The 13,201-nt window shown below is 36.4% G+C and overlaps 1 protein-coding gene across 3 annotated transcripts in view; it reads left to right on the plus strand.

The window, feature by feature from the left end:
• LOC106080484 (neuronal acetylcholine receptor subunit alpha-7) overlaps positions 1–13,201 on the plus strand; it is a 189,987-nt gene that overhangs the window by 128,971 nt on the left and 47,815 nt on the right. For 2 of the 3 annotated variants that reach the window (XM_013241858.2, XM_013241859.2), the window contains exons 7-8: positions 4,591–4,677; positions 13,086–13,195. In XM_013241858.2, coding sequence (XP_013097312.2) covers positions 4,591–4,677; positions 13,086–13,195 — 197 coding nt within the window. The remainder of the gene's footprint in view (positions 1–4,590; positions 4,678–13,085; positions 13,196–13,201) is intronic. The other variant, XM_059364697.1, reaches the window with a different exon arrangement.

Consider the following 13,201-nt stretch of genomic DNA (forward strand, 5'->3'; position numbering starts at 1 on the left):
GTGTGTGTAAAAGAATAATTTCATACAGTGGTATGCAAATAGGTAAAGCAGAATTAAGTCCAGAGACATGAAAATGAATTTCATTTCATGGGAAGTGCCTAAACCTTTAAAATTCTCATTTCATACTAAAATTAGGATTTCTTGGCATCAATGGCACATCACTAACGAAAAGTTGTAAATGGAATTTCTAAATTTGAAAGCACAGCCTAGAAAAATGATGAATAAATCACAAACAAACTTTGGGTGGTAGAATAAGGCGTTTATAATTAGATTTCCGTGGGGCCCATACTAAAATTTACGGTCTATACGAAAGGTATATCCAAAAACAATCTGGAGCACATTTTGCATGAATGCCACACAACTCACTGTTAAACATTTAAGCGTTATTTGGTGAAAGATAAGCCTGGCAAGATGGCAAAAATGAGGGATCAAGCAATATCGTGTTAGAATCTTGCAAATTCATATCAATGTGTGATGTCCGTTTCAAGTTTTTAAGCTCTCAAAGATAAGTGACCTCTTTTTACCGACGAGTCCAAACGGCGGGCCGCAATGCGACCCGGTGAAGTTTTTACATGAGTGCCATACCAAATGGTACAGTACCCCACAAATGTCGCCAGCATAAGGAGGGGTTTTCGCCAGGATTGGAATCCGTTACATGCGGACATGCTAACCTCTATGCTTAGAATCTTACAACGATCCAATGTATATATAAGGATGAAGCATTTTTGAGTTTTTTTTTTTCTAAAACTACTTCTGTTGCACGAATGAATGAAATTTTCTATCCAACACCAAATTCCCGAATCTTGGGAAGCCACCACCACGGATTCTGCTAAAAATTTATTCAAAATAAATTTAGTTGAAGGGCAGGGCTCCCTGGTAGCCGAGTTGGTAGCGTGCTTGGATTGCCAGTGCAGTGGTCGTGGGTTCGATTCCCGCCAGAAGCCTTGACCTGTCGCTACTGTGGTATCACAATGGACTTAAAATTGTCTAAGGGAGTCTGTAAAGGACTGCCACTCTTACCTAACCTAACCTAGTTGATTGACACAATTTTATTTTACAATACATACCAAACTTCCGTCAAACCCCCAAAAATTAAAACTTCTATGAACAGAACAAGGATGATCGAGAGACCGGTTAACATGGGAGCTATACAAGTTATATACTGATTTAGACGGTATTTGGCACAGTTGTTGGAAGTCATTACAGAACCCCGCATGCAAAATTTCAGCCAAACCGGACACAAATTGCGGCTTGTAAGGACTTAAGAAGTCAAATCGAGAGATCGGTTTAAATGGGTTCTATATCAGATGAAAATCGGATGAAAATTTAAGCTTCCGAAGGCTCAAGAATTCAGATCGGTTAATATGAGAGCTATATCAGGATTTAGACCGATTTGGACTTTACGTGGCGCAGTAGTTGGAAGTCGTAACAGAACACCGCATGTAAAATTTCAGCCAAATCGGAAAAATCGAGGCTTGTAAGGGCTCAAGAAGTCAAATCGGGATATCGGTTTATATGGGAGCTATATCAGGTTATAGACCGATTTTGACGGTACTTGGCACAGTTGTGGAGAGTTATAACAAAACACTACATGCTCAATTTCAGCCAAATCGGACAAAAATTTCGGCCTCCAGGACTGAAGAAGTCAAATTTGGAGATCGGTTTATATGGAAGCTATATCTAAATCAGAACCGGTATAACCCTTTTGCAATCCCCAACAACCTACATCAAAAAAGCATCTGTGCCAAATTTGAAGCGGCTAGTTTTACGCGTAGGTTGTAAAAAATTCATTACCCTGCTGGACACTAACTATGTGCTTATATCTATCAAGGGAGCTCTTTTGTTTATTGGCGAGAGACTTAGAATCAGTCCCACAAAACTTTTCCTAACTTTAGACGGGCGTATGTTTTTGCCAGTTTAGCTGGAAGTCGTCATGGGAAGTGGTGATCTGTCATGATCTCTTATCTTAAATCCAATGAATACATTACCCCACCACGCATCTGACGAGGTTTCAGTTGTTTCATAATCTCTGCTAAGACGTTTTGAAAAATTGCCTATGAACATTCCATTTAAAAATGGGGGTAAACTTCTGACATTTCAATGAGTGTTGTCCGATTCAAGTTTAAGCTTAATGATAAGGGGCCTCTTTTTATAGCCAAGCGTGCCACAATGCAACATCTCATTGAAGAAAAGTTATTACATCCCATAGTACCTCAGAAATGTCGCCAGCATTAGGAGGGCATAACCACCGCTGAACAATTTTTTCTAATGTTCTCTCCAGGATTCGAACCCAGGCGTTCGGCATTATAGGCGCATATGCAAACTTCTGCCATTCAGTGGTTTCCTTAAGGTTTTGGTAGCAGATAAAATGCTGCAGACTAATACCACTACCCCTGTTTTTGACCAATTATTTGGGGTTTATTCCCGCACCCCCGAAAATCCCACATACGAGCCGATCAGGATCAGTACATAATAGGACAGGAATGAAAGGCTTTTAAAGTTGAAATTCGAATATATTATAACTGTTGAGGATAAAGTGCCTGGAAACTGTGACAACTCTTCTCCCTTCAAGAATATCCCAACGGGACAAGGCAAATCATAGGTCTTTGGAAATAGAGTACCAATATGATATCATTATTATGGGTCAAATCTTTCAGATTAGATGGGTCCTCCAAGCACTTGGAGCATTGCCCCAGCTTCTATTTGGAAGTAGATTACGAATCTGATATTAAATTTGTGTTCAGTTGTCTGGGAAGCCACTTAGCCCCAAAAAAACATTTCTACTGCGCCCTCTATAGGCGCAATTCATCTTAAAAGATACATGAAGTGGCGCATCGTTTATTTTTGTTTAATTTTGCAAAAAATTTAAGTTTTCCGATAGTATATATCGGAATAATATCATTCGATATTCAGTCAAAAAATTAAATATCAATAGTGCCATCGATATTTTGCCAGCTCTAGTCCCAGATCAATATTTCGAGGTGTTACGGAATGACTAGATATAGCCCCCATATAGACCGATCCTCCGATTTAGGGTCTTAGACACATAAAAGCCACATTTATTATTCGATTTTGCTGAAATTTGGGACAGTGAGTTGTGTTAGGCCCTTCGTCATCCTCCGTCAATATGGCCCAGATCGGTTCAGATTTGGATATAACTGCCATATAGACCCATCCGCCGATTTAGCGTCTTAGGCCCATAAAATCCACATTTATTATCCGATTTTGCTGAAATTTGGGACAGTAAGTTGTGTTAAGCCTCTTGTCATTTTTCTTCAATTTGGCTCAGATCGGTTCAGATTTGGATATAGCTGCCATATAGACCGATCCACCGATTTAGGGTCTAAGGCTAATAAAAGCCACATTTATTATCCGATGTCGCTGAAATTTGGGACAGTGAGTTGTGTTAGGCCTCTCGACAATTATCTTCAATTTGGCCCAGATCGGTCCAGATTTGGATATAGCTGCCATATAGACCGATCCTCCGATTTAGGGTCTTAGGCCCATAAAAGGCGCATTTACTGTTCGGTGTCGCCAAAATTTGGGACATTGAGTTCAGTTAAACCCCTTGGCATAGTTCTGTATTATGGCACAGATCGGTCAAGATTTGGATATAGCTGCCATATAGGCCGATCTCTCGGTTTTAGGTTTTGGGGCGAAAAAGCGCATTTATTGTCCGATGTCGCCGAAATTTGGGACAGTGAGATGTGTTAGTCCCTTCGACATCCTTCTTCAATTTTTCTCAGATCGGTCCAGATTTGGATATAGCTGCCATATAGATCGCTCTCCCGATTTAATGTTTTGGCCCCATAAAAGGCGCATTTATTATCCGATGATGCCGAAATTTGGGACAGAGGGTTGTGTTAGGCCCTTAGACATTTTTCCTCAATTTGGCCCAGATCGGTCTAGATTTAGATATAGTTGCCATATAGACCGATCTCCCGGTTTTAGGTTTTGGGGCCAGAAAAATCGAATTTATAGTCCGATGTCACCGCAATTTGGGACAGTGAGTTGTGTTGATCCCTTCGACATCATTTTTAATTTCACTGAGATCGGTCCAGATTTGGATATAGCTGCCATATAGACCGATCTTTCGATTTAATGTTTTGGACCTAAAAGACACATTTATTGTCCGATGATGCCGAAATTTGTGACAGAGAGTTAAGTAAAGCCCCTCCACATATTTCTGCAATTTGGTCTAGATCGATCAAGATTTGTTTATAGCTGCCATATAGACCGATATCTCTATTTTAAGCCTTGGTACGAAAAAAGGCGCATTTATAATCCGATTTAACTGAAATTTGACACATTGACTTATGTTAGGCTTAACGACATCCATGTTATATATGGTTCAGATCGGTTTATTTTTAGATACCAATATTTTGTTATACATAATTGAACAATGACTTGTACTTATTAGTATTTGGTCCAAATCGGATCATATTTCGATGTAACTGCTATGGGACATAAGGTATACAATTTTCACTGGATTTTCATAAAATGTGGTTACGTCATTTTACTTGTTTCCACATAATTTACCTGTCTTGATTACTGAATTTGTATACATTTTCCCTACTCTTGCCATTTCAGGTGTTACTATTCTACTCTCTCTCACCGTTTTTCTCAATATGGTTGCTGAAACAATGCCGGCCACCTCAGATGCTGTGCCCTTGTTAGGTAAGTTAGCTTTGGGTTCCAAAGCCTTTTTGTAACCAACAAACAAAAACATTTCAAAACTATTTTGGAAAAATTTACCTAAACTGGAAAAAAACACAATTCCGGTTGTTAATGTATCTAAAAAAAAAAACTTTGAGTTACTATGTAACAGTTTAAAGTTAAATATATGTGTGTGCGTGTGTGTGTTACTTAAGTTGTATTTATTAGTTAAAATAAATGTTGAATTTATGGTAATAAAAAATTTTGGTTGTTCTTTGTTCTCTGGCTTCTCACTTACTTTTTGAGTTAAAAAAAATCCTAATTAATTTTCACCCATTAAAAATTTATACAAAATATACATTTAAAACAAAGCGAAAAATATATTCCTCTTAAAAAAAGTAGTTATTTAAACAAAAACTAATCCATAGCCAAATCATCATTGTTAATTTTTTTGTTTTCAAAAAATTCGCGTCCAATATTAGCAAACTAACAAAAATCATCTCAACAAAATTTCATAAAAACAAAAATTCAGAAATAAAAAATCAAACTCAAACTTTGCAAAATCATATCTCATTGATCCAAAAAAAAAAGAAGAAACTAAAAATAACCCAGCCAAAAAAATTTTACATTTATTTTTTAAAAAAACCAGTACAGGCTTAAACCAAAATGCATTTCATGTTTTTTTGTATAGAAAAATTTCTAAAAATAAATCTAAAAACCACCATACCAACAAAAAAAAGTTGATGATTTTATGATATTAAAACTTTGACACTCAATAAAATGAAAACTAAAAAACTTTAAAAAACCAAAACCCTGCGCCAGTTAATAGTTAGGGCAGAAATCAAATCGTTAATAAAAAACTGCAGCTCTTATAATTTCTCTTTGGATTTGCTCATAAAACCAGCGAAACCGGGAATTTATAGGAGATTTTTTGCCCTCAAACTGGCTTAAATAGATTTGAGTAGCGGTAATACTTTCATGAGGGTGAAATCTTTTCACCCTTATTAATAATTATGGAATTTTTAAAACTTCCTCAGCAATTAAAATGAAGAAAAATTTAATTCCCTACCCCCACAAAAAAAAACCTTAAGCCCCCACGACCTATTTCACTCACAACCATGCCCCCTAAACAAAAATAATAGAAAATTTGTAATATGCACCATTTAGAGAAAACCGAAATCATTATGAATAGCAAAAAATATTTTTTTTTTTCAAAATTTTAGACCCCATAGCTTCACCCTATCACACAAACGATAGTTGTAAATTTAACGAAAAATCTGATAGTATTTTTTTTTTCTACTACAAAAGAAAACTAAATTATAAAAAAAAAGAAAATTAGGTTTCACATGTTAATTTTATCGATGTTGTTTTTGTTTTGTTTTTTCTTATAAAAATTATTAGTAACAATAAATTTTTGATTCTATTTTTACTGAAAAAAAAAATCCTTAAAAAATAATTAAATATTTAAAAAAATATCTATTCAAATAAATCACCCGGTTTTTGCACTTTAATGCGTTTTTAACAGCCCTTCGCAAATATTCGTATATTTGTTGTTAACTTACGTTTCCGGTAGTCTCTCGCTCTCTCTCTCTCTCTCTCTCTCTCAAACTCTTTCTTTCTCTCTGGTAAATGCACCATTTGATTTATGGTTTTCGGTTTAAGTATTCATAATTGTAACTTTTTAATCTCTTTCGCTCTCTCTCTCTCTCTCTTTAACAACACCATGTTATATTGTTACTATTAAACTATCTTAAAAAAAATTGGTTTTCTTTTGTTTTCTCGTTTTGTTTCTTCTCAAACACCCTAATTACCAATACGTACGTTTTTGCACGTTTTTTTACCAATGAATACATACCCCCCAACCGTAATGTTTCTTTACATGGATATTGTCAAAATAAAAAAAAAAGAGTTTGGAGAATAAACTCAATATATACATTAAATATAAATGTTAAATATTAACACAACCTTTAAACATATATGTCATTAAAACATTTATAGCAATATGGAGCAAAAACAATGATATAACGATACAAAAACTGGTTGCTATGGATACTATTTTTAATATCAAATTTATAGAGAAAAAAAAATTTGGAAAAAGAAATCCTTTTTTTTCATCAATTTTGGTTAATTTTTAGCAAGAGATACTCCTTGCCTTCAGGCTGTAGGGCTTCCATTTGTTTTAATTTGATTATTTCCAAGTTGTCTGTCTTCTAGAGTTTTACAGGCCTTTTAGGGTCCAGTTATTGGCCCATTCATTTCTATCAGACCTGTTCGTTAGCGTAACTTAAAGTCCTTGTTCAGAGATCGCATGTGTAGCGCATGTTTACAGGTGTTACTTTGGCATGCGCCTCTGGGCAAAAGAAACATGCTGGCCGAGTGAGTCCTAAAAAACACTATATCCATGTGATTCTACTCCCTAAGAATCCTACCGCATAACATTCAGGAATCCTGTATTTTTATACCCTACACCATAGGATGGGGGTATACTAATTTCGTCATTCTGTTTGTAACACCTCGAAATATGCGTCTGAGACCCCACAAAGTATATATGTTCTTGATCGTCATATCATTTTAAGTCGATCTAGCCATGTCCGTCCGTCCGTCTGTCTGTCGAAAGCACGCTAACTTTGAAGGAGTATAGCTAGCAGCTTGAAATCTTACACGAATACTTTTTTATTAATCTAGGTCGGTTGGGATTGTAAATGGGCCAAATCGGTCCATGTTTTGATATAGCTGCCATAAAAACCGATCTGCGGTCTTGACTTCTTGAGCTTTTAGAAGGAGCAATTCTTATCCGATTTGGCTGTAATTTTGCACGTAGTGTTTTGGTATCACTTTCAACAAATGTGCGAAATATGGTTCGAATCGGCCCATAACCTGATATAGCTGCCATATAAACCGATTTGGGATCGTGACTTCTTGAGCCTCTAGAGGGCGCTCTTCTCATCCGATTTGGCTGAAATTTTGCATGAGGTGTTTTGTTATGACTTCAAATAACCGAGCGAAGTATGACGCAAATCGGTACATAACCTGATATAGCTGCCATATAAGCCGATCTGGGATCTCGACTTCTTGAGCCTCTAGAGGGCGCTCTCCTCACCCGATTTGGCAGAAATTTTGTATAACGGCTTCTCTCATAACTTTCAACATACATGTCTTATATGGTCTGAATGAATAGCATGATACAGCTCCCATATAAACCTCTCTCCCAATTTTGCTTCTTGAGCCCCTACAAGGAGCAACTCTTATCTGAATGAATTGAAATATTACGCAATGACTTCTACGATGTTCAGCATTAATTTATGATCCATAACTTGCTTTTTCTTCTTAGCGTCTAAGAGTGTAAACTTATATCAATCATCCTTATGATGGCTAAGCTACGTCTAATTTGCCATAGAATCTTGCAATGCCTCTAGGTGATTAAGGCAATGCAATATTCTGACCTTGGGTCTAAAGCAGGTTAAGTTTTGATTCAATCTACGACGCACAGTGGGATACGAAAAAAAATTATAGCAAATATAGCCATTTGAGAACAAAACACTTGATGCAGAATTTCAGCCAAATCGGATAATTATTGCGCCTTCTAGCGGCTCAAGATGTCAAGATCCCAGATCGGTTTATATGGGAGCTATATTAGGTGAAGAACCGATTTGGACCAGGATATGGACCGATTTAGACAATACTTGGTAGAGTTGGTGGAAGTCACAGCGAAACACTTGGTGCAAAAGTTCAGCCAAATCGGATAAGAATTGCGCCCTATAGCGGCAAGAAATCAAGATCTGAGATCGGTTTATACGGGGGCTATATCAGGTTATAAGCCGATTTGAATCATACTTGGCAGAGTTGTTGGAAGTAAAAAAAAAAAACAAGTAAAAAGGCATTAAGTTCCGCCGGGCCGATCTTTGGATACCCACCACCTCGGGTATATATGTAAACCACCTTCCACCAAAATCCGGTGAAAATTGCATTCCTTAAGTCCCATAACAGTTATATCGAAATTTGATCCGATTTGGACCACATACTAATAAGTACAAGTCATTGTTCAACTGTGTATAACAAAATATTGGTCTTTTTAGTAACTATATCTAAAAACAAACCGATCTGAACCATATACAACATGGATGGCGAAAAGACTAACATAAGTCAATGTGTTGAATCTCAGTTGAATCGGATTATAAAAGCGCCTTTTTTGAGGCCAATACTTTAAATCGAGATATGGGTTTATATGGCAGCTATATGCAAATCTTGATCGATCTAGACCAAATTGCAAAAATATGTGGAGGGGCTTAACTTAACTCTCTGTCCCAAATTTCGGCTACATCGGATAATAAATGCGCCTTTTATGGGCCCAAAATATTTCATCAAGAGATCGGTCTAAATGGCAGCTATATCCAAACTGGAGCGATCTGAGTGAAATTGAAGTAGGATGTCGAAGGGCCTAGCCCAACTCACTGTCCCAAATTGCGGCGACATCGGACAATAAATGCGCTTTTTATGGCCCCAAAACCTAAAACCAAGAGATCGGTCTATATGACAGTTATATCCAAATCTAAACCGATCTGTGACATAATGCAGAAGAATGCCAAGGGGCTTAATTTAACTCACTATTCCAAATTTCGGCGACATTAGACAATAAATGCGCTTTTAGACCGATTCTCCGCACTCTTGATCGGAGGATCGGTCTATATGGCAGCTATATCCAAATCTGAACCAATCTGGGCCAAATTGACGGAAGATGGCGAAGGGCCTAACACAACTCACTGTCCCAAATTTCAGCAAAATCAAATAATAAATGTGGATTTTAAGAGCTTAAGACCCTAAATCGGAGGATCGGTCTATATGGCAGCTATATCCAAATTTGGACCGAATTGACGAAGAATGTCGTCATTGTCCCAAATTTGAGCAAAATCGGATAATAAATGTGGCTTTTATGGGCCTAAGACCCTGAATCGGCCGATAGGTCTATATGGGAGCTATATCAAGATAAAGTCCGATATAGCCCGTCTTCAAACTTGACCTGCTTATGGACAAAAAAGAATCTGTGCAAAGTTTCAGCTCAATATCTCTATTTTTGAAGACTATAGCGTGATTTCAACAGACAGACGGACGGACATGTCTAGATGGTCTTAGATTTTTACGCTGATCCAGAATATATATACGTTGTAGGGTCGGAAATGGATATTTCGATGTGTTGCAAACGGAATGACAAAATGAATATACCCCCATCCTTCGGTGGTGGGTATAAAAAAACACTTGGTACCAAATTTAAGCCACATCGGGTGAGAATTGCACCACCTAGAGGCTCAAAAAGTCATGATCCGATATCGGTTTATATACTATACCAAAGCATGGACCGACCATTAACAATTCCAATCGACCTGCTCTAATAAGAAGAGAGCGGACCCTCCCCCGTTACCCCAATAACACCACTCAAAATCAAAATTGGACCGATAAGAACAATATGGGTATCAAATGAAAGGTCTTGAAGAGTAGAATTCGAATGTGGCATTAAAAATTGAGTGCAAGTACCAATGAAGTCGCTCTAATCCTAACATTCCACCAAGCAGACAAATGGAACATTCTTATCAATAAGGGGCTCAAATCAAAGGTTTTCGGGAGTCGATTAGGAATCTGTCATACAAAATCAGGTCAAAGTAAAACGCCCAAAAACGCATATCACGACTATATGGGACTCGGTTTGTTTGTTTTTTTTTTCGTTTTTCTTGAAATTTCGTATCACAACACTTGAGGCTTTTAAGGGTTCAAGATGTCAAATCGGGAGATCAGTTTATATGGGAGCTATATATAAATCTGAACCGATATGACCCATTTGCAATCCCCAACGACCTACATTGATATAAAGTACTCGTGCTAGCTTTACGCGTTCGACCTCTATCGTGATTTCGACAGATGGACGGACATGGTTAGGTCGATTCAGAAGGACGATACCTTCAAGTATATATATGGTTTATTGACACTTAGACGAATATTTCGAGATGCTATGAACGGAATGACTAGATTAGTATAGCCTCCTCCAATGATGGTGGGTACAAAAATTGAGTCTAAGTACCCAGCGGGCCGCCCCAACAAACAGACATATTGGACATACATGTCAATATAGGACTCAAATGAAAAGTATTTGGGTTTAGATTACGAATATAGAAAAAAAATTTAAGCCCATGTAATGGGAGCTGTCCCCCTCCCCAAAAACCCCCAAGTGGGCATATTACCCGATCTATATGTTACTCAAATGAAAGGTTTTTTGGAGTAAAGCACAAATTTGATTCCTATTTTTAGAGCAAAGTGGCGGAGTGCCAGACCCAGCCCCAAAACGCCTTCCATTCCGTACATATTTATCAGCCATGGCAGTTTTGGGCTTAAACGAAAGCTATTTGGGAGTTGAGCACGAATTTGCCATTCATATTTGGGATAATGTCTGAGATACCATCCCACCTCCAAAAACATCAAATGGATATATAGACCAATCACAACATCCTTGTTGAATTTGGCTCAGATCAGTTCACATTTGGATATAGCTGCCATATCGAACGATTTCTCGATTTAAGGTTTTGGGGCCATAAAAGGCGCATTTATTGTCCGATTTTGCCAAAATTTGTGACAGTGAGTTGTGTTAGGCCCTTAAACCTCCTTCTTTGGCTCGGATCGGTCCGGATTTGGATATGGCTGCCATATAGACCGATCTCTCGATTTAAGATATAGCGCCCACAAAAGGCGCATTTATTGTCCGATTTTGGCAAAATTTGGGACAGTGAGTTACGTTAGGCCCCTTTACATCTGTCTGCTATTGAGCTCAGATCGGTCCAGATTTGGATAGCGCTGCCATATAGACCGATCCTTCGATTTAAGGTTTTGGACCCATAAAAGCCACATTTATTATCAGATTTTAATGAAATTTGCGACAATGAGTTTTGCTAGGCCCTTAAACATCCTTTTTCAATTTTGCTCAGATCGGTCCTGATTTGGATATGGGTGCCATATAGACCGATATCTCGATTTAGAGTCTTTGTCCCATAAAAGGGGCATTTATAATCCAATTTCACTGAAATTTGACACAGTGACTTGGGTTAGGTTTTTAGACATCCATTTCGGACTTGATTCAGATCATTTTATTTTACGTCTTTATACGTGTGCAACATTTCATCAAAATCCGTTCAGATTTAGATATAGCTCCCATGTATATCTTTCATCCGATATGGCCTTTTGAGGCTGCAGTAGACACAATTTAGGTCCCATCTTGAGAAAATCTTACAAGGTTCTATACAATATTTCAATAGGTATACATAACTAATCACTGAGTAGACAAAGGTTCTATGTATTATAATGAGTATTCTGACTCGTTGGTGCAGGATATTTTATAGTCGCTTTAACCCTGCTTTTGCCTAGTCTCGATGGTTTCCTATTAATTTGATTTTGTTAATATTAAGTCTATGCATCCTTTCAACCAGATTTTGTATCGCTCTGTAAACATTGCAATCGATTGAAATTGAAGACTCATTAAAATCATTTTAAATAAACCCAATAAATAAAAAATACTTTTTTTATTATATTTAAACAGTAAAGTAAATTATTTAAATATTGTTACATTTTCATATATATATATGCAATTAAATATTTTAAAAATAATTTAAACAAATATATGTAAGAGGACATTAAATGAAGTTATATTCTTGACATATTTACAGAAAGAACAAACAAATCTCAGAAAAAGAAACACAAACGCTGTATATAAATTTTCAACGAATCCCCCCACAGAGAAATTTCATAATTTTTACTTTTTCTTCTTTTTTTTATTCTCTACTTTTCTCTCTGTCTTTCTACGAAATAAAAAACAATAATAAACAACAACAAAAAATATATATAAAAACATCACCAACTTGTTCAACTTCAAACTTTTTGAAAAAAATTTAAACATTTTGAACATATATCTGTATATGCTGCCTCACTTTTACACCATTTCCCTTTAACGAATATTTGTAAAAAACAAAAAACTTTTGCAAAACACCATGTTCTTCACTTAACCAATTCAAAATCCAAACACATTTCCTGGCCTCAATTCAATCTCTAAATCCTTAAATCTCTCTCTTTGTCTATGTCACTTTACAAACTTCTGAAAACTTCCTTTTAAACGAAATTAATTTTTTGCCCTAATCAAAATTTTAAAAATTTGTAATGTCACTTCAATTTGAATTTGGTTAAAATGTATTTCCTTCCCTAAAAATTTTCCAAAATTTTTTGAAAATTTAAAATTTTTTAAAAATTTTGAAAATACCACAAATCATTTGTTTTTTTTCGAAAAAATTCCTAACAACTCATACTGAAATTTTATGAAAAAATTAAAACCAAAACAAAAAAAAAACTACAAATCTGATCGTAAACAAATTATTATGACACGCCCAACCAACCAACAGGTACATATTTCAATTGCATAATGTTTATGGTAGCTTCATCCGTTGTGTCAACGATTTTAATATTAAATTATCATCATCGAAATGCTGATACACACGAAATGTCCGAATGGGTAAGT

This window comes from Stomoxys calcitrans, chromosome 3 (assembly GCF_963082655.1).
Source record: "Stomoxys calcitrans chromosome 3, idStoCalc2.1, whole genome shotgun sequence".
Taxonomy (NCBI): Eukaryota; Metazoa; Arthropoda; class Insecta; order Diptera; family Muscidae; genus Stomoxys; species Stomoxys calcitrans.